The sequence below is a fragment of the Micropterus salmoides genome, unplaced genomic scaffold (genome assembly GCF_014851395.1).
Source record: "Micropterus salmoides isolate LMB-PRFRI ecotype aquatic unplaced genomic scaffold, ASM1485139v1 Ms_hic_scaffold_1068, whole genome shotgun sequence".
NCBI classification, from domain to species: domain Eukaryota; kingdom Metazoa; phylum Chordata; class Actinopteri; order Centrarchiformes; family Centrarchidae; genus Micropterus; species Micropterus salmoides.
Genome location: NW_024040117.1, coordinates 10,015 through 35,788, shown reverse-complemented (window position 1 = coordinate 35,788; position 25,774 = coordinate 10,015). Strand labels below are relative to the sequence as shown.

Sequence of the window (25,774 nt, the reverse complement as noted above, 5' to 3'; positions counted from 1 at the left end):
CTGAGTATGCATCACCACATGTGAATTTAAAACTACCCTGTGTGGCGCTCTGAGCATCCCCGACTTCAAAGTCAGCCAGCATGCGACGACGCAAAAAGCGCAGGTAGAGCTCTGCCCTTGCGTTCATCAGGGTTACTTCTGTCAGCACAGGGTCCAGCTCCCTGTTCATGGCAGACGGAGGTATAAACCAAAACCACCATAGACACAAACATAGAGTGGAGCGCAGGATGTTGCTGAGACAAACGCAAATACTTAGGCTCAATCCTCTCCCCTGGCACGCTCTTCATCATGCTGCTCTGGACAATCTGAAACTACAGTGGGGATACGAGTTCACAGTGCGTACAGGTATGCAGTAAAAACAACCATGCTATGCAGTTCATATGTCGTACATACCTTGTTGTGGTATCCTCTCTGCTGGATGAACTTGTCGACTATTTTCTGGGCCTGTCGGTCACACTCCTGCTGCAGGTGAGTGATGAGTGTGTACAGATGGCCTGGACCGTAATATGTCTCTACAATAGGCTGATGAGTCTCAACGACACGAGCAATACCTGTAAACACACACCAACACATCAGTGGAGTACTCTCCATGCAAACAAAGGAAAGTGACATAAACACAAACGGAGTATCAGGCCTGTTTTCTCACCTTCCAGCAGCAGCGTCAGAGTTTCTGCAAATACCAGTGGTGCTCTCTTGTCACCCAGGTCTCCTCCTGTAGCCAAGACCAGGTTCTCCTCAGCTTTGGAGGCAAGCTGTGTGAGACATAACATATCTGTCGCTAATTCTGACCAAAAAAGACAAAGCTTATCAGATCTATATTTGTGATCTCATATGATCAACCAATGAGTGTTTCTGACAATCATGCAACATCAGATTAACTCACGGGGCCTTCTCTTTTTCTTTAAGGAGACAGCCACATGTACTTACAGAGTCGGAACATTTTACTAATTTATGATGCTGAAAAATGCACAACATAAAGAATTCCTTTTTTTTATCTCTGGATCCACACCATGAAGCTACCAACTGTTCATTAGTCAATGGCTTATCTCTCCACCAAAAGTTAATTAAGTTTTTCAGAAATACTCAGATATAAATGTCAAGAAAGCACACAAGCAGGACCACAAACACAACCCACCTGACTGCAGAGATACTGGCCGAAGCGGGCGAGGCCCTGCTGGTGGAGGCCCAACAGAGGGAAGATCTTGAAAAAGCGTTCCACTTGTGCGAGGTCGATTGCTGCTACAGCCGCATCCAGCTTCTCAGCAACGATGACCTTCAGTTTCTGCTCTGCCTCCTGCAGCATTATCAAACTGGTATCCACAGCACTACCTGTGTAGACATGATGCATTGCCAGTGTTACAGTGAAAGCCATTTACATCAATTTGATCTGTTTTGCAGCTGATTTATATTGCTGCCTACAGCGCAGTGAAAAATGTGCAGTGCAAAAGCACAAAAAGTCTAATAAGATAACAGTACTTCTGCATAGTGAGCGATGCACTATGAGAGCGATCTAGATGCCACATACTTTCTTCTCCCTGCCTGCTGAGCTCAATAACTGACTGGTCCAGAGAAAGGTATCGATGGATGTGGGCAGCAGCCTGTTCATAATCTTCATTTCGTAGAGCTGTCTGCACACCGTCTGTGCAGAACTTCAGATCGAGGATATCGTCAGCACGCTGGATGACGTTATACAGCCGTGTCTACAAAAACAGAAACATATTCTTTACACTGTGAACATATTTCAGTTTCATTTTAAACACTGTACAGCTCTTTTCATTATAAAACAGACGTATTTTGTATATTTGTTAATGGAAATTTCTATTTTACGTAAGATTCTTGACTTGCAGTTTCTCTTTCTTTCCTCTTACTATGTTTCGTTTGACCGTTATGCACCAAAACACCAGGGCAAATTCCATGTACGTAAAAACCTACATGGCAAAAAACCTGATTCGGAAGAGATCAGTGTATGTGACTGTAATAAATACAACCTGTAAACGAGCTGAATCAAAAAACTCTCACACACTATCAGCAGCAGTTTCGCAGAGGTGTGTTTTCATCTACTATATGAGCCCCAAATAAACTCTCTTCTGTGAATAAAAAAAGTTATTAAAATTGCTTAACTGCGTTACATCCCTGAAAGTGCAGATAGATAGATATAATAAGTGTTTGTATTCACCTTTGCCAGATCTAGCTGTCTGACTTTGCTGCTGACGTTTTCAGCCAGGCTACAGGTAAATGTGATCATGCCCGACAGCTGACTGGCGTCTCCTCCGATCAACTGTAGGTTGGGCCTGTAGAGCATAGAAACAGAGCTCAAATTAATGATGGTCATCAGGTGCCTTGAAACCACACTAATCTGCACAAACTGTACCCCATCCTCTGCAGTGCCAGCATCTTTGTGTGAATGGTCCCCTCCTGCCCCACCAGTCTGTCCAGCTCAGCTTCCACTTCTTTCTGTATAACAGGAACAAAACAAAACACGTAATGAGCAACGAGATTATTGATTTTATTTAGATTTCAGCTTCTTATACACAATACACACATACTGTAACTATTTCACATTTTAATATGTCAGTTTTTCTTTGTCCAACTGCCTTCATGTTTTCTATCAAAACATAAATAAATAAGTAAAAGAAATGAAAGACATTTAGTAATTATCTATGCATGTAGATGTCTGATAAGTAGTGGGAAGGAGTGTCAATTATTAGAAAATGCGGAATGTATGTAGTTTAAGAAAGTGTAGGGTCAGTTGATTAACAATGTCTCATTATAGGACTCCACATCTTTGTAAATTGTGGCTTTCTAGGACTTAGTACATTATGTTATTGGCACCATCTAGTAAGATTTTCAGGATTTCTGAACAATCATTTATTGCTTACTTTAGTTGAAGTGCTTAATGGCACAAATGGATTAGAAAAACATCATATGGACACACCATTAATTTTCCTTTGCACAAATGAACAGTAAACTGTCATTTCCTTTGAAGCTTGTGATACCAAGAGTGTGATGATCTCCTCAGTTAGCTATACTTGCCAGTCATTGAGTCTCAAAACAGGTATTCACGTGATTAATGAACTATAAATAGAGTTCATCATTCATATCAGTCAGTGCAGATAAAGGACACACATTTCAAAGTGACATTTCTAGGTGTTTGTTCTGTCATTTGTTTCCTTACTAAAAGCAGCACAACATTTAACTATGAAAAAAGAGAGTTTAAATCTAAACCTGACATCCTTGGTGAGAGCATATTTCTTCAGGATGGTCATTTGTAATGATGCAATCAGATCTCACTCAGATTTAGTGGACGGGACAAACTATCTGACCCATTTACTACCAACCAGCAGTCACAAATGTAAACTTTGTAACGTTAGAGTCAAAATCCCGACAACCACAACCCTTTCTGTGGCAAATATTCAACATTTCATGGTATTTTGGTAAGATGTTGTTAAGTGATTTGTACCCTGGCAAATCATCTAGAAAACGTTAAACCGTTCCTCTATCCTAATCTGCAAGGACAAATCATTAACTTTATTAACGTTACGTTATGTTTGTTTTAACCATGATTAATCTTTCCCTCAGCAGTGTTATGGAGCAGCGACGTCCCCGGAAGTTTACGTGGATGACGACATTGCATTCACCTCAAATAAACTGCCGTTAACGGTCGTTTATACGAACCTCCTCCACGCAGAGCTGCTGGTAGACCCTCTCCAGGTCCTCCAGCTCCGTCAGGGCGGAGATGGTCTCCATACTCACGGAGGACACTGAGCCAGAGTCGCATCTCTTCGCCGCCACTGCTCCGCTGTCAGCCATCTTGCGCCACCGACACGAAGGACTCAGCAGCCCACGTCATCTATCAGCAAACACTCCCTGCGTTCAGCTTGTCAGGCAGCACCTTCGCAGGATGAGGAGAGCTACGGAGACGACACGCCGCCTGCTCGTCTTAAAATTTGGTGAAAGTAACCACAAAGGATGACCATAACATAATCTGTCAAAAAAAAAAATACATATACTCACACGTTACGATTATTTGGTGGTGGGGCAGCACACAAACACTACCTGAGAAGTCACATTTTGGGCAACAAATTTTCACGGGTTTTTTCAACACATGCGTTGCATGTTTGTGTATTTAGTAGGCAGGCACTAGGTAAAAGTGAACATGTTTTAAAGCGTTAACTCAAAATTACAATAAACAAACAAAAACCTTAATTCTACTGGTGGAAAGCCATTCACATACTTTCAATCCACGCACAAGCCATGAAGCCAACCAGTGCACTTGTGTTAAAATAATACCATAGCTTCCCGGGTTTGCTGTCACAGTTCATAAAATAATGTAGGGATCGTGCAAGGATCATATAAACTGAAACAATGAAATTTTTAAAACTAAATTTGACTTGACTTGTGCAAATTACCAAACAAAAGTTAAAATTTGTCACACTTTGATCCACTGTGCCCACTTCTCCTGCTTGCAATTTAATAAATTTACTGATCATTTCAAGCCCACGCAGCAACAAGTGTAAAAAAGTATTTTTACACTCTATAACTATATGGTAGTTTATTCTTATTTATTTATTACTATTTATCAGTTTTTGGTCACAGTATTCCAGTTTGATTACAAATTTCGAAGAACAAAAACTTATGATAATTCGTGCAACTAGCTTGATTATTTGCTGGTGACTTGATGAGAGAGAAGCAACACAGGCATTATTATAGCCAATCTCTGCATTCTACATCAATCTGAGAATTGATTTTTTGAGTGAAAGGAGGATGAGGTGCGGATGGAGAGGTTTGTCCTGGATCAAATTTCTATTTATCTGATGCCAGTGTGATGGCAGCTGACATCACAACAAGCTTGGGCAGAAGATGGAACATTGATAAGGCCACAGAGCAGCAACACAATTGTAACAGAAACAAAATCAATGGACCATTGATTCTTTGTAAAATATATTTTACTAAAAAGAGGAGTTTACATTTTTACATCATGTATTTGAATTAGTTCCAAAGCATTTATAAAAAACCTGAAATCAGTGAATAGCAACATGATGACAGTCCAGTTGTAACAGAATCAAGAGGCTTGCTGTCCGCTGGAAAACAAGAGAAGCTCTTGTCTTTCCTGCTGAAGCTCTTCCCGTTTCTTCTGTAGCTCTGCCTTTTCCTTCTTCAGCTCTTCTTTCTGTCTACTTAAGTCTTTGGCTTCCTCCAGCTGTGCTTTCCTCAGTGACTCGATTTGCTGCCTCTCTGCAGCTGCCTCCCTGGCATTCGCTGCCTGCAGCTTCTCCAGCAGCTCCCGCTGATGCTCCAGAGCGCGAGCCTCCTCCCTCTGAGCTCTCCTCAGAGCTTCTATCAGCTCCCGCTCTCTCCTTAACACACGCTTCTCTCCTTCAGACACCCTTGAAACTGTCAATGCACCTGTAAGAAGGGGGAATGAGAAGGCCACATGTTTGGTCTCCTTCCAACGTACAGTAGAACCACAAAATGTTTCTTTTTTTGAAACTTTATATTAGTTTACTTCAAACATGTGGCAGATTCATTTGCATTAGAGATTCTGGTTGCTGAGATACCTTAAAATTATGGAAAGAATCAAGTGACAACTACTTGAGTGGTTGAGTACACACCTACTTGAAAAATGTTTGAACTGGACGATGTTTTACCTTCATATTTGCTTTGTTTTCAGTTGGACTATAAAGACATTTAAATGGAGAAAAATATTTACATTTACTCATTTGGCAGACTCATTTATCCAAAGCAACTTACATTTAAGGAACAACATACAAATCATCAATACAGTAAGAGATCTACAAGTGACAACAGATACGAGTAAAAGCTATTAGCGCATACGGCATCAATACGGTAAATGCCTAGAGAGAGAGGTGAGAGTTAACAAATAGTGCAGCCAATACAAGAGAATTGTAAGGAGATAGAATAAAAAGAGCACAAGAAGTGCATTTTAAAGGTTAGAGGTGTTTTAAGAGAAAGTGTTCACGAAAGAGATGAGTATTCAAGAACTCTGATGGCGTGTAGTAGCTCATTCCACCATCATGGTGTCACAGATGAGAACATCTGGGACTGAGATTGCTTTGTGTGAAGGTATGGCAGAGCCAGGTGGTGTTCGTTGGAGGAGTGCAGTGGCCAAGAAGCAACGTAATACGCTTGTATTATGGAATACAAGCATATAGGTAGATGGGTGCAGACCCAGAAGTCACTCTGTATGCAAGCATGAGTGACTTGAATTTGATTCGCGAGGCCATGGGTAGCCAGTGGAGGTTGCTGAGTAATGGCGTGACATGAGTCCTTTTGGGTTGATTAAAAACCAGACTCACTGCTGCGTTCTGAACCATTTGTAGGGGTTTCACAGCACATGCTTGAAGACCATGAAAGCTGGAATATAACATTATTCCAATTGTTTGGTGAAACTCTAGCCATGGTGATCCAAACTTGGCTGATGTTTCTAACAAAATGTTAATTTGATAAAACCAGTGCTGGGTGACTAATGCGTCAAGTATTGAAAGCTGGCAAATCTCTAGTCAGATTCATATTGTCATGCACTTATTCTTTGATCAGATAGTCTGTAGTACTGTATTTTACTTAGGTTTGTGGTTAAAAAACATTTAACATTTTCCTTCTATTAAATAAAAAAGTTGATATATTTTACTTATTCAGCTTTTGAAAAAGTGAGCTACAAAACATTACCTGAAAACGGTCTCTTCTCTGTCGCCCCAACAGTCACCGGTAGTGGGTTCTGCCCGTCGGCCACTAGCTGAGAAAACATCTCCGGGTGTCTCTTTGACATGTGCCGATGCAGGTTGCTGGTGCTACCGCTTTGAAAGCACTGTAACTTCTTCATGCAAATGCGGCAACGAGCAGCATCCAAACTGTCCAGGCGCTCATAGTGCCTCCAAATCAAGCTCTGTTTATTTCGTCTGTGTCTCACAGGGCCGTCATCACTCGCCTCTTCATGTGTTATTTGTTCTGCTGGACCTGCAGCTTCAAGGATGCCGTTAATAGCAGAATTATTTTCAGCTTCATTCCCCATGGTAAAGATGTCAGAGTCTCTGTTGTCCAGTGCCACTTCCACTAAATAAGAGGAAAATAAAGTTGTAAATAATTAGAGTTGCAAATGACAATTCTTCTTTGATCAATATATTGATATTTCTTTATATATTTCACTCATTCAGCAAGACGCCTTTGAAAAAGTCAGAATTCATTACAACAGCAGTGAGCCATAAAATATTACCTGAAAACTGTCTCTTCTCTGTCGCGCCACGAGTCTCTGGTGGTGCCGATGTGTCACCATTAGCATTTGAGCCCTGTGTTGAACGGGATGGTGGTGCTTTCTTCCCGTCAGCCACTAGCTGAGAAAAGACCCGCGGGTGTCTCTTTGAGATGTGCCGACGCAGGTTGCTGGTGCTGCTGCCTTCAAAACACTTAAACTTCTTCATGCAAATGCGGCATCGAGCAGCATCCAAACTATCCAGGCGCTCATAGTGCCTCCAAACCAAGCTCCGTGTTCGTTTTGTGTCACAGGGCGGTCATCACTCGCCTCTTCATGTGTTATTTGTTCTGCTGGACCTGCAGCTTCCAGGATGCCGTTAATAGCAGAATTAATATCAGCTTCGTTCCCCGGGGTAAAGGAGTCTGAGTCTCCGTCCTCCAGTGCCACTTCCACTAAATAAGAGGAAAACAAAGTTAAAATTAGGGCTGCAGACAACAATGCATTATAGATTAATGTTTTTTTTTTTTTAAATTGATTGTTCAGTGTACATAATGTAATAAAATGGTAAAAAAAAATGCCCACCACAAGTTTGCTTGATAAATTACTTAATTAATTAATCTACAATCAAAATAGTTGGTGATTAATTTTCTGCTGATCAACTACATGATTTAACACCTAATTATTTCAGCACTATTATGATGTTTTACTGGATTCTTATTATTTCCGATGTAACAGAAAAAGACGACACTCGGACTAAAAGGCCGAGTGTGTCCTCCGTAGTAGAGCAATAATATTGTAATGTTATGTACTTTTAATAGACTGCCAGAGAAAAACAAACTGTGACACGTTTCATTCACATTTTTGATACAAATCATCACAAATCGTTTTATACACTGGCTGGGTTTACAAAGCTCAGTCAATAGGCCTTTTTCATGGAAGACATTTTGACATCGCGCACAGGAAAATCAAAGATGTAAATAACAAGCATGATTAAATGACAGGTGGATTGTTTAATTGCTGTTTTTATTAGTATGGCAAATCAAATGTCTGATGATAAAACAAGCTGTGTATTCCCAGAGGTCTGTAAAATAATTGGCTAGAAATGAAGTTTAATTTATGTTTTTTTTACACTTTCAATTTAAACTAACAGTAACCCCCCTTCACCTTTAAAACTAAGATTAAGGAAAGGCTGATGGAGAACATCGATATAAGGGACTTGTTTGTTTTGTATCATGCTCTTGGCTTATCCTACTTATTAAGTAGTAATTAAGTATGTATTAAAACTGTGTGAGGTTTCATGTCAATCAGTGGTTCCCAACCTTTTTGGTCTAAGGAACCCCCACAGCCCTGTCACTTGATTTTGATTGATTTTGATTTTCAAAATAGTTTGCGATTAATTTACTGTAATAGTTGACAACTAATCCGTTAGATTAATTGTTGATTAATTTTCAACCATTTATCCATTACATTTATGTGCTGGCTAACTAGTTTGCACACACTCTTACGTATTTGCAACAGGTACAGTGGTGTTCAGCTGTTACAGCTGCCTTAATATGTGGATATATTCTTTTTAAAATACCAACTAAATTATATTTTCTCAAATTAGTTGGTTGGGAGTCACTGATAGTCACATATCACTGAACTATATAGTAGTTAATTATGTATTTTAGATGTGTAATCAGAACAGTTTTAAGAGATACAATGGCTGCAAGTTCAAGCAGCCATTTAAATGTATGTTTTGTAACTTTATGTGCCTTGTTCTTCGGACCCCTGTTATCACCTTGCTGTTATCAGGTGGAACATCAAGGACCACAACGGAAATAAGTCCAGGACTTTTTTTAATGCTATTCTTGACAGTTTCTTCACACGCACGTCTTTGATTATACGTGTTTTTATCTAGTCAAATACACTCAATAATAATAATAATACATTTGATTTTTATAGCGCTTTTCTAAATACTCAAAGACGCTTAGACTAAATTAAATTAACTTTAAACTAAATAAAGTACCCATACCCGAGCAGAACTGTTCACTGTCAGTCTCCAGGTCTTGGTGGCCGTTGATGATGGACGCTGTTTCAGCTCCACGCCTCTGGCTCTTCTTCACGACCTCGTTGGGATGTTTGACTCGCAGATGTCTCAGCATGGCCGTGGTGGTGCCCTGGCTATGTCTGACCAGAAAACTGTTGCAGAGCAGACACTGGACCGACTCTGAGTCGACGGTTTTAAAAAAGACCCACACCACGCTTCTTTTCCCGGCCATGTCTGCCCTCTGCTGCGGCTTTTCACGCTGCTCACACTCCGCACTGTAGCGGTGAGTGACTTAAAGAGACTATAAATATTTACACTGGTCGGTTTTTTAAACAGTATCGACTTTATACTTAACTGGTAACAAACAATTAGTATCAGTGTTTATGTTTGCTACACTTTGCCCCATAATGCATTGCTGCCGCTCGACGTCATATCCGGGGAGGACAGGAATGACAGAAATATTCTTTAATACAAATTATTATTATTTAATGACAAAATTTACATACAAAGTGGCATAGTACAAACCAGTGCATAATTAATAAGGGAACAGACAAGACCAGAAGGTGATTCTTTAATAAAAATGCAGACAAGACATGAACAGAGATGGGGGTGTCAAAGGCTATAAATGCAGGTTTAGAGTGATTAAATTTGGCTTTGTGTATATGGTACTCTCTGAGAATGATCAAAGCTTGAAAAGAAATTATTTTTATGAACTTGAATGTTTAAGTTGTGGTGTATAATATGTGCATTTGACGCAGCATTATTGTTCGGACGCCACAAAGTGTATGGTAAATGGACAAGATATAATTAAAGTTTGAAGACTTTTTTTGTGTAAATATGGGACCAAAGATAGCAAGCTTCTATATATAGTCTATGGTACCAAAAGCAAAAAAGGTGCACTGTAAAAAAAAAAAAATCAGATTTCTGTCACCAGAAGTGTATTTCTGAACGTAACATTTACACGTGTACATTTTCTACAGCATTTGTGGTCTGTATTTATAGTTCAACTCTCTTACATACATCAATATATCAGGCATGCTACTATTAAATTATAGGAATTATGTAATCTGATGTAGCTATAAATCAAGATAATATATTACCAGTATTGAACCATTGTTCAAAGTTTATTTAGAACTGAATTTAGGTTGCGGTAGTTGCCAGTTTATATGGTACAACTGTCTAAAATGAATGCAGTCTAAAGCCACCGTCCTGCAACAAATCCTATAAAGGTTGTAATGTTTGTTTTTTGTTGTTTTAGAGCTTGGCTTGGTTTTGTGGTGCTGCTGAATTGTACTGCATTATGCTACCAGGTGTTTCGATTATTTTGTCCACCCATTTTAGCTAGGTGTAATTAGCAACTGAGTGTATAATCCTTATTTACTTCTGCTGCTTTGCTCTTTGATGTCTTCCGGTGTGTACAAAGTTCTCACATAAAGCTACAGTAATTTTAGTCAATAACATCACAACAGTTTCCACCAAACCTGCACTTTGAGAACAGGCACATTCAAGTTCCACACATTAAAAAGTTGTTTCCAGAAAACTAATTCTGTAAATCCCCACATGAGCGCAGCATAATGCTTTGACGGAGAACTGATGACTCAATGGAGATAAGGGGAGAGAAGAAACATATTGCATCAGCATCATTACTACAGTGTTTAGCGTATAGCTCATCAAACTGATACTGAACATCTGTTTCCTTTCAATACAAAAAGATTTAACTAGCAGGTAGATTATTTTTACATAATTAATAAACTGACCAAAGACACCAAATGAATACAACTGTTTTTATTAAAAGAAAAGGTCTGTCAGGCAGATGAACAGTACAGTTTCCCAACTTGAATGCAACACATTGTGCTCAAAAAGCCATATTATCAATTAAAACACTAAATCTAAACAAGATAAATATTACAGCTTTAAACAGAAATTCACAGGCTGAAAACACAAACACTGAACAGAAGAAACCATTGGAAACCGTTGCCACACCAAGACATAAATAAATACAAAGTCTTCCTTACACAGACAAATGTTAAATTCATTTTCGCAGCAAGCTGGCTGTTACAAGTGTCACACTGCATATTAAATATGTGGTGTTTTATCAGTGCAAAAACAACAAGACTGTTAACAAGAAGGTGAAAACTAGGGCTGGAATGTATTTTATTGGTGGGTAATAGAACATCCTACAGGAAAATGTGATGTGTTTTATAAAGACACTTAATGTAAACTTGGTGTATTGTTTTTGTAAAGCACTGTGGGATAGCGTGAGCTAAGCGTGTAATGTGTACGTATCTGCAGATCCTGCGTGGGTCTAAGAAGGGAACAGCTGCAACATCTCCTGTCTCAGCATTATAAGGATATTCAGCAGTACTGAGATGCAGTGAGGGACTTCTTCCTTCTCTTGGTCCGAGCACGTTCGAGAGGCACAGTTATACTCTCACACATGTCAAATCCAGTGGTTCTACTCAATGAAAGGATCAGTAAGGTTTCAGGATGAATGGTGTAAGGTGGTTCGGATGGTGGCCCCGCTCTGTGTATTTAAACATCTGTAATAACTTTGAATGCATCATTGCATGAATCAAAATCTTGTAAAACAATATACAATCATTACAATGGTTAACACGTAAACAAATCTTTTACACACATTTAGTTGTCAAAAAACCCTCAGGCTTTGTATCTAAAACTTTGAAAGTTTAACAATTAAAATGTCACTAATCTGTAATTTCTAGGACAAGCCTGTTTCTGTTGATCAAAGATTTAATGTGATACTCCACCTAAAATCTGTCTTTTGAGCATCAGTTGCTGGTGACAAGAAAACAGGTACAAAACATCACATCATAAATCATTTTCCAATTCAACCCTCGTTCTTTGTTTGTTCAAACAGTCAACGTTTACCCAAAATATTTCTACATCTGTGTTGCGCTACCGTCCTCCTCGAAGCTTTTGAAGTAGTATATTTAGCTAAGTCGTTGTTGATGAGATGATGACTGAACATACTGAGAACATGCTGCAGGAATGGTTTGAAGTGTATAGACTTCTTTAGAAGAAGTTTTGATATGTTTCTCCACTATGAAAACGCGTCACTACTGAAACACCACAAATTCCAGCTCATTGTAGCTGCTGTTTGTGAAGGAGGGAACTCTTTTCTATGCTAGAGTGCGAGTAATACTCAAGAAAAATGAAAAGAAAGATTTAAGATGGAGTATAACTTTAAGTATTGGGCATTTTGAGGGGCAATGCTACAAATTAGACTTTTCATTATTGTGTTTTCTACATAGCTTATTTAACTCAATCCCTGGTATCTTACGTATGTCATGGCATGTCATAACATAAAAACCTACAAGCCTCTATTGCAATCGTTTCCACTTTTTTTTAAATGTATACTTATTATTACACATTACAAAAATAAAGAAATAAAACAAAACTCTGCACAGCTCCATTATTCTTATGCTGAAGTTTACAAAGTTTGAGCTCCAGTGGGGCATCATTTGAATTCTGCCCGTCACCTCGTTTTGACAAACCATCCCTACATCCACATTCACGTCCAAAGTAAACACAGAATAAGGTGCAACTTGTGTTGGGAATAAATTAACACCAAAACACATCAACATTTAAATGTACAATAAAATGTTTTCTCTGTTAGACTGTACACTAACACAGTTTTTAATCTGAGACAAATTACTTAAAAGGCTTGGAAAAATTGTGTGGGACCCAACTGTAAAGCAAATAATAATTTACAGATACATTTCAAAAACCTTGTGGTTATTAACAATTGGTCATGATTCAAAACTGGGTTGTTAACAGAAAGTATGTGCACTAACTACACTTTTTTATGTCTAGTAATCAATTTATTGGTGTATCCTAATATCCAAACACTTGCAAAAAATTAATAAATCGGAACTAATTACTGAGGTTCCGATGACATAACTTAAAAAACTGTTCTGGCATACCTCAGTCACAAGGACAAGGTATACGTTTGGTGGCTCTATCTTTCATTATCAGTAATACAGTTTCTTAAAAACAGAAATGCACCCAGACGAGCTGCTTGAAGTGAGGATACAGGCAAACGTCAGACATCCACTGAAAGGTTGTTTTTTTGACTCCAGTAAATTTGCTTTTGGCCAATATTTGACACAGGTGTGGTGCCTCACTGACAGGTGACGAGTATCAACCTTATTTAGCTGGAAATGTGCCGTCATGACTCCAAGCTTCAGTGAGAATAAGGGCTCTGTCTACTTTTTAGCATGGTGCAGGAAATAAACCCGTCAGTAGGGCACAGTTAGGTTTTGACACACTTAAAACTAAATACACAGCTAATACAATATTTTCTGCTGAGAATCAGAATAATGGAGCTGTGGACGACAAGTTTACAAACAAATCACAACGGTGAGGGCACAAACATCCACAACACAGTTACGTTTTCTCAATAAAAATATTCTGCTCAAAATGTGAAAATGCAAAAAGTAGTCATGGTAATGTAAACTGCAGCTGAGTTAAAGGAAAACATTCAGAGCCAAGTTTTGTCAGACACATGTAGTAGTTGCACTGGGTGTATAAATAATTTAGTTCTTATTTCTCTGCAGAGCCTCGCACAGGTTGTGATTCGGATCTGGCTCCTGACTCATGATTTCAACACACTCCCATTCTCCACTACAGCTGGACCGTTTCACCGCCTCGACCACCGTCTGCACGTACAGACCATCCTCAAATGTCGGTGCCATGGCAACCGGTCCTCGCGCCCATGACCTGCGCTCTTCGTGAGCCTGAAAAGACTGTCTCAGTGCCTTTACCATGGAGCTCAGCCCCCGCAGGTGAGGCAGGGGCATCTCTTTCACCTCTGGTCCTGCCCACCCATTGTCGCCTAGCAAAAGCTCCTCACCTTTACTCCCATTGCGCTGACCATACAGTTCTGTCCCCCTTGCAACGAGTCTCCCAGTGGATCCAACTACCATAACCTCATGCACATACGACCCTGGCATGTTGAAGTTCAGTGTCACAGTGCAACACACACCACCAGAGCTAGACCCAGTTTCACCCATCAACATTTGGAAGAAACAGAAATCATCGCTGGTGACGCGGCGGATGCCTCGGATAACACCATTCTGTTGTACAAAGGTCCGCAGTAAGCCATGAACACGATGGGCTCGTGCACCGGTTAGGTAACTTAAAAGGTCAATTATGGCAGAGCCGACAGTGTGCAGACCGCCTCCTCCCATCAGCTCTTCACATGTCCAGCCGTACGAGTGATCCAGGAGGCTCGGGCCATAGACTCGGACATCACACACCTGCATTTCGCCAACATAACCTTCCACCAGCAGCTTGCGCATTGCAACAAAGGCAGGCAGGAAGCGCAGGGTATTACCCATGATGCTGAGCAGCTGGGGGTAGTATCTGGCAGCAGTCACCATCTTGAATGAATCCACAGCAGTTGCAGCTTTCTCACACACAACATTCTTACCTATACCTGCAGAACGAGGAGGGGTAGAGAGGGGTTATAATTAGTTAGATAAAATTTAATTTAATGATCTCTGGGATAAAGGCAATGAGAAAACCAGGATTTTGATTATCAAAGATACAATCTTGCCTTGTTTTGCAACAGCAGCAACGAAAAAGGTTAAACAAGTGATTTCCTTCTTTGAATTAATCTTTGATGTTGCATCACGTTAACTCATTATGGTTCTTAACCTGCTTACACACAATTCAACATCATTACAGACCAACTTGCAGCGTCAAAAATTAACATAAAGTTGATTCAACACAAAAGGTAGGATTTATTGCAGGACTGCAGCTAAGTGTACCTAAACTACAGTTAAAATGGCAGATGACTATATATTAAATATGATTTGAAAGTGTAGGGTGTCCTTCGTGTCTCACTGCTCGGGCACGCTGTGGAGTTGATTGCCTTAGATGGCATTACTGCCCAGTTCCTGGAGTTTGGTATGAATAAACAAAAGTCAAAGTTCTCCTGCAACCACATGTGATAACAGAGAGGGTGTGCACAGTTTTTATATATGGAGATCAGTGGCTTTCAATACCCCTTGGAAGTAGTGCCGTAGATAAGTCCTTTGGTGGGGACACACTCAGGAAGTTGCAACTAAAACAGGAAGCTGAGGTCAACACTCAGGAATTCCATCAGATACAGTAGGTTAACTTTTTAGATCTCTCTCAATCCTGTGATACGACAATGTGTACATTATGCTTCAGTGTGTTGCTAACTGAGTTAAGATGTGGGAAAATTTTTGTCTGTACGTTTTGTTTGGGGTTTCCCACCCTCAAATTACTATGTTCCCTATGGGCACGGCTATGATCACCATTAATCACATCTCAAAGATTAACCCTGAGAAAGACGTTACAGAAGCCATTTCCAGTATATGCATCGTTTGGAGAGTTTTGCCATTACAGTCAGAAAATTCAAATCTGTTCCAGAGCCGACCTGCCACGCCCAGCTGGCTCAGGTCACGTCGGCAATTTGTATAACTCACATGAACATGCAAATGGTAATCGGAATGTAAGACCTGAACCTGGGGATGAACACTGAGCTTATCTGATATCTGTTTTTTTATAGCAATGCCGTGTGTTTTATGGTTTGTGATAAACATGACTACAAATGTTAAGCTTAAAAGTGCCAGTTAAACACTTTAAATATACCCAAGGTTTTTGGACAACCTGGCAGTTTAGTAAACGTTTGTGTGTTTGTGACCCGTTACCCAGTGCTTTGACAGCAATCTGCCTCGTCATTGAAGGTGGAATATGGATGCAAACAAGGTCGACATCTTGGTGCAGTAGGACGTCATCAGATCGGCTGGTGTGAAATGGGATGCCAAGCTCCTTCGCCAAGCAGCACGCTTCCTCTTCACTTCGCCCCCAGAGCGCATGAACCTCAAAGCCTTCAGCTTTCAGCAACGGGACCAGCACTCGGGCTGTGCTACCCGTGCCAAATACACCGACTCCTGGCAACATGGCAAGGCCACTCACTGCGACCTTACGTGTTAACCATTGCCAGCTTCACAAACATCCCAACAGACAACGATTCACTCGTCTGTCAAGGCCTTTACCATGTCTGGAATTCAAAGAGAGCTTTCAGTACCTGTAAAAATAAAAGAACAGACAAATGAAGCTAGGTTACAAAATCAACATTGACATTTTTTATGTCGTTTTATGCCGTTTCCATACAATACTTAAAGATGGGGTAAGCAATTTTAATCCAGTACACATATTTTTGTCAAATTCAGCAAATAATCCTCACAGTCCACTTGTACTGTGTGTGTGCTGAAAAAAAAATCTGGTGTTTGTACACAGCCCTGGCTCTGTAAATGGGCTCGAACCCCTCCACACAAAACTGTTCCAGCCACGATTTGTGTTTCAGGTAACGTTAAATGACTTGCCCACGCTGTGTTGGCTTTAGCTATAGTGGCAGGAGAGTTGTGAGTATCGCTCTCTGGAGCTGGTGTGCTGGCTTTGGGACAGCGACAGTTTGCTAATGTTTGTTATATTACTTGCTGTGTCGTTGTTCGCTCTATATAATGGTGTTGGATTTGTCCAGAATGGCGAGCCCCACCTTTAAACTTAAAGGTGTGCAATAATGACCATCCATGTAAAAGCAATCAATGTTCATTAAGCAAAAGCAGATAAATAAGTTCAGAAAATCAATTTACGGTAATGCAGGATTTAAGACATTTAATCCATCACAGTGTTAAGATAACAAAAACCACAGATAATAACTCATCTCATAGCAGAGTATCTATGGTACCCATTTATTTCCCAGCCCTAGTGACGGTACCAACAAACAGGACAAACATGTCCAACAGAAGTCTAGACTAGTTTTTTTCCCCCAGCAGTCTCTGACAGCTACTTACATTGTGTCCTGTTCCATAGTTAACATGCCATTCCTCAGATGCTCCACACCCATCAAACGGCCTCTCCACCTCTGAAGCAGGCGCATTTTATGTCTACGTGCCAAATCCAGCTATTCAGTGGCATTTATGTTCACAAACTTGCACACAGAACGGCTGAATTCGTCAACAATTTATCTAACAACATTTAATAACTTTCATCCTACACTAAGTGCTACTTGTTCAGTAAGTTAAATGTGACATTGTGTAGCTCAGCTCACCTGAGGCACTCCCAACTCTCCACTTACCTTTGGTGATTTCCTAATCTAACTGTTACAGACCTGTAAATATTGTGTGGATTTCAGTCGTCCATGTAATTGTTGTGGGGCATGAGCAGGAGCTGACACTGTGCTACACTTGTCTCCCTGCAGCCATGACTGTAAAACAACAGACTGAAAGAGTGTGCGCCTGTGCACCTGCATTACATACCTATGTAACCTGAAAAATAAGCTCTCCCTTTTTCCACACTGCATCACCTCAGGGCACCGTGAGCAAACAAACCAACATTTATTTACCAGACTGACAGCAGCTGAAGCCTCACTCTCTCTCACACAGAACATCGGACAAGCAACAAACATAGTTGTGTTGTGGCAGGTCAGATAACAAAGCCATGTCACGCGAAATTGTCGCTACTGTGATCAAGAGTTGGGCATTAGCCATATATTCTTACAGTACCACAAACATGCGGAAAGTGGCCACCACGTTAGCTAATACAGGCGTATGGACCAGATAGTTCTGGTTCTCGCTCTCTGTCACACACGCACACACACTGAGCTAACGTTAGCTAGCATGTTAAGCTAGCCGGCCAGACAGCCGCAAACCCAAGTAAAGAATCTACCGATAAACGTTAGGTACTTATACAAAGTTAATATTAAAGTTAAAGTTAATATATCTGTCTGTGTTCAAACTTTGGATAGCAACACGGCCTATAATAAAACGTAATGTCAGCTACCTACTGTATTTCCCAGAACACCATCGACTGCGGCGGTAGCTGCTCCGCCGGGCGCTGCCCAGTTGCTAATGGTAACTTCAGTAGCAGGGACAGGACTGTGGGGAGGCCAGAGACGCTACAGAGGAGGGAGATGTGTCACCGGCGGAGAACCAAGAGAGGGACACAGAGACGCTACAGAGGAGGGAGATGTGTCACCGGCGGAGAACCAAGAGAGGGATACAGAGGAGGGAGATGTGTCACCGGCGGAGAACCAAGAGAGGGACACAGAGACGCTACAGAGGAGGGAGATGTGTCACCGGCGGAGAACCAAGAGAGGGACACAGAGACGCTACAGAGGAGGGAGATGTGTCACCGGCGGAGAACCAACTAGACTCGGCGTTAGCATGTAAACATAAAGTTGTTCCTGTGAAACAAGTTATTGGCAATTAAAAAGTTAATAGAAAATAATTGAACTTGTGTAACTTGGTGTGCTGCTGGAGCAAGTGCATTCTGTGACCGGACACCATGTTTTCCCATGATTCAGTATGATAGCCGTACTGACCTCCTTTGAAAAAGTAACTTCATGTAAACATTTTTCTTTTTAGTTTACGGTATTTGTACAAATTAACATTTTAAGTATTGAGATGTTACACAAAAAATAAATTCAAACAGGCCTGTCTGGCTGTCTGTTTCATACTTACTGTATAACAGGCAACATGTAGTCCTAATATGTTTCCTTTCATGTTTAATTTTTCTCATTGTCCAATCAGGCCTCCATTAGGATCCCTAAAAACAGTACCGTACAGTACTAAAAACCTACCTGTTTCCGGTAGACTATGTGAGAAAATAAATACATTTTCATTTAAAAAAAATCTAATTGCAATTATGATAGGTTTTGCGATATTGGCGGGAATTATCATTTTTATTCTCATTTTCATTGAAAAACATATTCAAATGATTATGGTGTGATTTTTGCAAGGATCTGTGCCAAACAAAGATCAGATGATTTAGAATATGACATGTAGGCCATTTCTTCTCTCCTCTCCGGGAGACAAAGAAACAAATGGATGTTTCTTCACATCTCTGCTGTTTTCACAACCTTTCACTGCTTTGCTGTAACAGTCTCTTCCTTTTTCTTCTACTCTCTTCCTTTTTCTTGAAGTCTCATCCCCTCTTATCTGTTCTTTTAACATTTTATTTCTTTCTTGCCATACTCTAATAGTTTCTTCTCACCTTTTTCTTTCTCATATTTTTTCTTCTCTTCTCTGTACTCATTGTTTCATGTTTCTTCTTTTCTTTCTCTTCAGTTCTTTCCTCCATCTTCTTATCATTTCTCTTCTCTTCTTCCCTTCAATGCAACTCAACTCATTCTACTTATGCAGTAACCCCTCCCTCCCCATTTTGACCTCTCTAATGGGTTGAACCTTTTTGTTGCTAATACTATTACAGCTTTTACCGCTACAATTAAAAGGGGATGAGTGAGGTAAGGTGCGATAGGAGTAAGTAAGGGAGAACCTGGGGGAAAAACCAGAGGAGGAGCCAGGTTTGCTACAGGGGGTGCTAATAGATGAGCTAGTGGAGAATGAGCTGTGAGAGGAGGAGGTGAGGAGGAAAGATAGGGAAGGGACTATGGGAAGAACTCTAGGCGAGGAGCTGGAAGAAGAGCAAGCGTAGTCTAGCGTTGAACCTTCTAAAGGTAAAAACAAATACAACCTTCAGACCACTGCTTCACATCATATTACAGTTTTCTCGATTGCTTAAACACATTTCCTGAAAGTATGCGTCCTCCTCTCAAAACTCTAAACACAGATCCATAACTTCTCATCCAATCCCCCAAACTTCCTATTTTCAGGTCAAAATTAAGCTCTCCACTCAAAACCATTCAATCTTGCTGAAAAACCAAACTTTACCCTCTGATATGACACACTGGTGAGATAAATTCAAAACAATACTACAAAAACTGGTTAAGTAATGCTACTTGTGGTTCTCCCCCTCAAAAAACCTTTTCACATGATGACCACAACAAAAGAAACAACAAATGTATACATTTGCCTTTAATTCTTTAATGTACTGTACACCAAACAAACAACAAAAAATAATTCTGCCCCAGCATCCTGTCTTTGGTCTGGGACAGGCCAGAGAATCTCCTTCTCCACGTGTTAAAACAGGGAATAGGGTTTATAGTGTAGGGATGTGTTTTTAGATAGATGGCATTAGGGTTTTGAAATTTTAGTTTAAAAGCTTAGGTTAAAGGTTATTGTGTTTAAGCAATTGAGAAAAACTGTAACATACCATGAACTGTTATAATGACTTAATGGAAAACGTCATCACGTCACATATTGAATTAAACATTTCAGCACTTCAGAGCAAACATACCTCATTAAAAGTAAATGTCATGGATGAATCATACACAAACGCATAGAAGTATATTTGCAGTAAAAAACAAGTAAAGTGCCAAATGTATCCGTAACCTAGGGCTTTAGTAGTATTTCATTCACAGTGTTATTATTGGGCGACACGGTGCTCCAGTGGCTAGCACTGTGGCCTCCAAGAAGGTCAAAGGTTCAAACCCCGGTCTCCCCGGCCTTTCTGTGTGGAGTTTGCATGTTCTCCCCGTATCTGAGTAGGTTTCCTCCGGGTGCTCTGGTTTCTCCCACCATCAAAAACATGTTAGGTTTCTTCAGTCAGCGCTTTGACCAGACACTGACATAAGATCTGGAGTTGGTCCCCGGGCGCTGCATAGCGGCTGCCCACTGCTCCCTTGAGGGATGGGTTAAATGCGGAGGATGAATATCGCAATGTGACAAATAAAGTACATTTGATTTGATTAACACTTCTTATTATTGCAGGAGGCCTTAAGCTGATGATACACGGGGCAATGTTGCTGGGCAGTCTTGCTAGTGGCAAGTCTGACTATGTTTTGAATGGATAGCGGCGGTGCGGGGCAGGTGGCAGAGTGGTGGGGGAAGAGGATTACGGTAGTAATCTTTACTCATTACCAATGACGGCAACGTTGCCCTGCATGATTGCTCTAAAAGTTGCTCTGGGTATCATCAGCTTAAGTCAACATATGTTGCTAGATTTTTGCAATCAGCTTTGTCAAAAATGTTAATGAGCCGACTTATCCCACATAAAACAAACACTGGCTGATAGATTGCTCTTTATTATCAATAATAAATGAGCATTGGAAAGGTTGGGTGAATAAAGTTCATGATGGACATCTGTCATGTCGTCATTTCATTTTGTCAGAGAGACGGAGCCATCTCACTCATCCTTGGCCCTTTGAAAACCAACTTTTGTCTCAAAGCAGCTTTCCCACTTTGTCCTGCGGTCAAGTTGGGAAGCTTTTATAGAGCTTTATTAGATTTCTACTATACTTCATTAAGTATGCCAATTCTAATTATCTTGCTGACTGACAAACCTACAACCGGCATTGTTGTCCTTTAATCAATTAATGGAAACAGTTTGTCAAGTTGACAACATGTCAGTCCGCACTTTTTCTAGAAAAATCCCTTTTTGCAGTTGCAAACAACAAACAAACAGCAGGGCTACAACTCCCTCTCCAAGCAAACCAGTACATCCTCCACAGGGAGATATGGGGCTGTACTTTCCAGTGGTTACTGCAGCAATCTACGAGGCCATCAGGTGGCGGATAAAGGTTACTGCCACCTGCAGACGTGGACATACACAATGTCCGGTGGAGGGAAACAGATTCAAATTACTGCACTGGATTCAAATGTAACAAGAGTAAAATTGAACAAGCCATTAGGCTACATTTTTTCTTCCATTTGAACTTTTACCTATTGAACACTTCATGTTAAGGTTTAGGTGTGATCAATAGGATGATTAGGAGGTTTAACATCTTTATAAGGACATTCTGAATTTAACTTATTAGTTCCCGGACAGATGTAAATACCTCCAGAAATGAGATCTAGATAAACCATATTGTAGCGATGAGTTATATTTTTAGATAGATAGATTTAAGTGTATCCTCACAATACAAATAGTTTAAATTCAATTTCATTATCCCTGCAGTTATTTTCCTTACACCCCTGAATATGTAATATAATTTTTATAATTATCTGAATTGTCTGTGTGGCTGTATTGTATTATAACTAAACACGAAGATTGGTCTTGGAAACAAAACAGTGGCCTCTTCTCTGAGCTCAGACCTGCGTTACCACATACTGACCAGCAGGGACGGTCGTTTACTGGCGGACTTGGACAGGAAGCGCAAGGAATTATGGGACTTTTAGTTCTCAGCGGAGGACGATTGGCTTGATAACACCACGAAGAACAAAACTAGACATTTACCACCGAAAATAAAACATAAGCCTCAAATTCAGCACTAGAACGAGCTCCGTGCGCGTTGAGTCCGGATAAATTCGCGTGGATTGAGTCGTCGTACGAAGAAGAGCGGCTCACTTTTGGTGAAAAATAAACAGGAAGTTGTTAGCGTTGTGGGACGTGTAGTTCCGCTTGCAGGCCACTGAGCTTTATAACAACGCATAGAATAAAGAAACAACAATAAAATAACCTAAACTTGACCCGAAGACCGTGCTTTTAGCCTTGACGTTGACGTAAACATGCCCGGGTTCACCTGCTGTGTCCCTGGCTGCTACAACAACTCACACCGGGACCGGGACCTGCGCTTCTACACATTTCCTAAAGACACCACGCTGAGGGAGCTGTGGCTGAGGAACATCTCCCGAGCCGGGGTGAGCGGCTGCTTCAGCACCTTCCAGCCCACAACGGGACACCGAGTCTGCAGCGTGCATTTCGCCGGCGGCAGGAAGACCTACAGCATCCGAGTCCCGTCCCTCTTCCCTCTGCGGGGGGTGAATGAGCGCAGGAGTCGGCGGGGAAGAGGCAGGAAAGTGTCCGCGGCAGCTCCTGCCCCCGCCGCTGCAGCGACCTCCGGGATTGTCCTCACCAGCGTCCTGAGCAGCACGGCAGAAGGAGCCGAGGGCAATGCTGGCGGTGAGGCGAGCGACGACAGCATCACCGTGGTCCAGATAGGCCAAAACGGGGAGTACCTGGGCACGGCGCGGCTGCCCGCCCAGTCAGAGGGGACTTGTTACACCGCGCCGATCGGCAGCGCCGAAGAGCTGACCGCCGACGACTCATCGGTGGAAACCGCTTCCACCGTGCACCAGCCGCCCGTGCAGTACGTCAGTGTGACCAGCAGCCCGCTGGACCACTCTTACTCGCTGACCACCGGCACCACGTCCACCGAGCTGCTGCGGAAACTGAACGAGCAGCGGGACATCATCGCACTGATGGAGATGAAGATGAAGGAGATGAAGGCGACCATCCGCCAGCTCCGGGTGGCCGAGGCCAAGCTGCAGGAGGAGGTGCGGGAGCGGGACCGGCTGCTGTACGGGAACTCTGTGGCTTTCAGCGTCCGGAAGAAAATCTGATGGGTGAACTTCACCGGAGACGACCCGTCACAGAGACTCAGACTATACCGGAGGTGACACCGAGGTGTTTGAAGACAGCAGATCCAGCTCTATTTTGTATAAAACTACGAGCGATGACAATTTATTTTCATCAAGTAGAACTGATTTTTCGTAGGCCTGATGTAAAACAGTTGGCTGACTAGTGTAGTTTATTAATAACCTCATAGTGACTTCAGTCCACTATTGACCTGCAGCCCAACCAGGGTCAATACATATTTTATTCATTCAATGAGACTCATTGTTTGCACAGATTTACAAGTTAGGCTGTGTTACACATTTATAACCAGACTGATGGGGAAGAAAACGGCCTAATTGCATAGAAGGTTTTTCTCTAAGATTTATCTTACAATGTCTTGATTTCCTTGGCTGGATTTAAATTAGGTGGTTGTTACAAGAAACATTTCTCAGTAGATTTGCAGAGGTAAAGTAGGCTATATGGCAAGATTAAGTATTCTTAGGATTTTTTTTGTGAACAAAACACTATTCTTGGCACACTTATGGTGTTAGTCAAAGAAATAAAACAAGCTACCATGACTTTATCTGAGTTGCCTTTAGTTGTTATCCGTTTGTTGCTAAAGACATTTGTGCAACAAAAAATGGACTTTAAGGAATTCCTTAGCCTAAAACTTGAAGGGGTGCTCTTATTAAAGGATGTTTTTTGAAGACATGCATTTGTAAGGAAATCTCAAGTTCAAAGAAAAAGATGTTGTCAAGATACTTTATGCAACTTGAACATGTATGTCTGCCCCCGAGGTTGTTCTGTGAAACAGCATCTGCTGTGAATACGAGTGAATATATGTGCCTGTTTATGGTCAAAAGGTTCTCAGAAGTATCGTGGCTGCATCTCTCTTCTGTTCTCCTCTGACTGTTTTTTTCCCACAGGATGTCACATTTCTGATTTTTGAACCTAGTCTGACAGCTACGCTCTGCTCATATTGTAAATTTCATTTCGAAATAGTGCCGAATCCTTTCTCAGCCGCAAGGAGTCCTGATTTTGTCCATTTTCACAGTAACTAAGTCGATTGGCTGTGGGTCAGAAGATCCTTTTTATTGTTTTCACCTTCAAGTGGAGGGGTTGAGATAAAAATTACCATAGTAGGAGTATTTATTTTCAGCTGTGAAAAAGTAATACAAGTTCTATCATATTCATATGAAATGATTAAATCATAAAGACTTGAACTTGAACATCATTATTGTTTTATATACCTTAAAACACCTAACTTAACATCTACTATGTCAATGACACAATTTGCTATTTTTACTTAATAAATCACACAAGACATTAAAAAGGCTATTGATCATCTTGACTAATCATTTCAACACTGCTTTCAGTGAATGTACCTGTACAGTGGGAGCAGAGTTTGGTATAAACGATTGTTCAGGTTTATACTACTACTTTTTCTTATGTTTTTCTTATTTATTTTCTTGTTTATTCTATTAGGTTGACAGTAGATTTAAATTAGAAATAACAGAAGTTGAAGTGTGTTCTTTGGCAGTACATGTTGCAGCATGATTTCCCCCCTCTAGATGGCGGTGGGATAAAAGCTTGAAGCATGGAGGTTTAGCTCCTGTCTATATGGCCTAATTTGTTCTATCTGTCTGTCTGTTGGCAGCTTGGGTGGCTATTTGCTTAATTGATACTCATTTTAAAGCACTGAAATGTTGTATGCCTTAATATTAATGTAAAGCTGTGCTACAATACCTCAGCCCATCAATTTAAAATGTGTAATTATGAACACCTACCGTGATAACGTGTTTCATAAAACAGAGGGAGAGGCGGATGAATGGATCGACGGAGAGCGAGGATCCAGATCCTAATCTCATCTGGATTTATTTTTTTTACTCCCAACAGTGTTGCATAACGCCTTAATCCAGTGCTGTCGATCAAACTTACACAACTCGATCTTCCTTTTGCTATGGCTGCTGTTGCCCTTTATCGAAGCAGCCTTTACATTCAGGCCAAACAACAGCTTCACGTGTCAGATTTATCTCACGGTTTGAGAGTAATTATATAATGTGAATGAAATAAAACAATGTAAGCAACACGTGATCCTGAAAGGCACTGTTTGACATCAGACTAATTAGGATTAGGTCAAATGACAGTTTTGGGTTTCATATTGCTAGTTATATTTTAACAATATTAAACAAACTAAATAGAATATGTGACACAGCAGAGTCTGCAGGGTTTCTTTCTATCAGAAGACTGCAACAGGTGATCAATCTGATAAATTTTCTGCTGTGGTATTTGTCTCTTGTTTT

At 40.9% G+C, this 25,774-nt stretch overlaps 4 protein-coding genes and 1 long non-coding RNA gene across 7 annotated transcripts; 2 read left to right on the top strand and 3 right to left on the bottom strand.

The window, feature by feature from the left end:
• Positions 1 to 4: 4 nt before the first annotated feature.
• On the bottom strand, positions 5 to 3,852 carry LOC119896793 (conserved oligomeric Golgi complex subunit 4-like; the record flags this gene model as incomplete). The annotated part of the gene is made up of 9 exons (XM_038710218.1): positions 3,676 to 3,852; positions 2,372 to 2,454; positions 2,177 to 2,291; positions 1,526 to 1,700; positions 1,136 to 1,329; positions 647 to 752; positions 394 to 551; positions 253 to 311; positions 5 to 161 (listed from the first exon to the last, which is right to left on the bottom strand). Coding segments are annotated over exons 1-9 (1,182 nt in total), but the record flags the coding sequence as incomplete, so codon positions are not given.
• Positions 3,853 to 4,928: 1,076 nt separating this feature from the next.
• On the bottom strand, positions 4,929 to 9,654 carry LOC119896798. Its single transcript, XM_038710224.1, has 4 exons — positions 9,225 to 9,654; positions 7,232 to 7,662; positions 6,688 to 7,071; positions 4,929 to 5,406 (listed from the first exon to the last, which is right to left on the bottom strand). The coding sequence occupies exons 2-4, from the start codon at positions 7,434 to 7,436 to the stop codon at positions 5,063 to 5,065; spliced, it is 933 nt and encodes a 310-aa protein (XP_038566152.1). The 5' UTR covers positions 7,437 to 7,662; positions 9,225 to 9,654; the 3' UTR covers positions 4,929 to 5,062.
• Positions 9,655 to 11,009: 1,355 nt separating this feature from the next.
• On the bottom strand, positions 11,010 to 18,231 carry LOC119896796 (glucose-fructose oxidoreductase domain-containing protein 2-like). Of its 3 annotated transcripts, none has more exons than XM_038710220.1 (3): positions 18,082 to 18,231; positions 15,941 to 16,320; positions 11,010 to 14,697 (listed from the first exon to the last, which is right to left on the bottom strand). In XM_038710220.1, exons 2-3 carry the CDS (start codon positions 16,191 to 16,193, stop codon positions 13,796 to 13,798), a joined length of 1,155 nt encoding a protein of 384 aa, XP_038566148.1. In that variant the 5' UTR covers positions 16,194 to 16,320; positions 18,082 to 18,231; the 3' UTR covers positions 11,010 to 13,795. The 3 variants fall into 3 exon arrangements, with proteins under 3 accessions (XP_038566148.1, XP_038566149.1, XP_038566150.1); XM_038710221.1 differs by having other exon boundaries at positions 18,078 to 18,214; XM_038710222.1 differs by lacking the exon at positions 18,082 to 18,231 and adding an exon at positions 17,407 to 17,691.
• LOC119896797 lies at positions 17,659 to 18,761 on the top strand. The gene is made up of 2 exons (XR_005443281.1): positions 17,659 to 17,719; positions 18,094 to 18,761. It is a non-coding gene; the product is annotated as an uncharacterized LOC119896797 (long non-coding RNA).
• Positions 18,762 to 22,293: 3,532 nt separating this feature from the next.
• LOC119896795 (THAP domain-containing protein 11-like) lies at positions 22,294 to 24,807 on the top strand. Its single transcript, XM_038710219.1, has one exon. The coding sequence runs from the start codon at positions 22,643 to 22,645 to the stop codon at positions 23,474 to 23,476; it is 834 nt and encodes a 277-aa protein (XP_038566147.1). The 5' UTR covers positions 22,294 to 22,642; the 3' UTR covers positions 23,477 to 24,807.
• Positions 24,808 to 25,774: the final 967 nt, after the last annotated feature.

Coding starts and splice junctions, on each gene's coding strand:
- LOC119896798 (XM_038710224.1), bottom strand. CDS start 7,436: ATGAAGAAGTTTAAGTGTTTTGAAGGCAGCAGCACCAGCAACCTGCGT. Junction 7,072..7,231: donor AGAGAAGAGACAGTTTTCAG/GTAATATTTTAT, acceptor CCTCTTATTTAG/TGGAAGTGGCACTGGACAAC. Junction 5,407..6,687: donor AGAGAAGAGACCGTTTTCAG/GTAATGTTTTGT, acceptor CCCTTCTTACAG/GTGCATTGACAGTTTCAAGG.
- LOC119896796 (XM_038710220.1), bottom strand. CDS start 16,193: ATGTTGCCAGGAGTCGGTGTATTTGGCACGGGTAGCACAGCCCGAGTG. Junction 14,698..15,940: donor GATTGCTGTCAAAGCACTGG/GTAACGGGTCAC, acceptor CTCGTTCTGCAG/GTATAGGTAAGAATGTTGTG.
- LOC119896795 (XM_038710219.1), top strand. CDS start 22,643: ATGCCCGGGTTCACCTGCTGTGTCCCTGGCTGCTACAACAACTCACAC.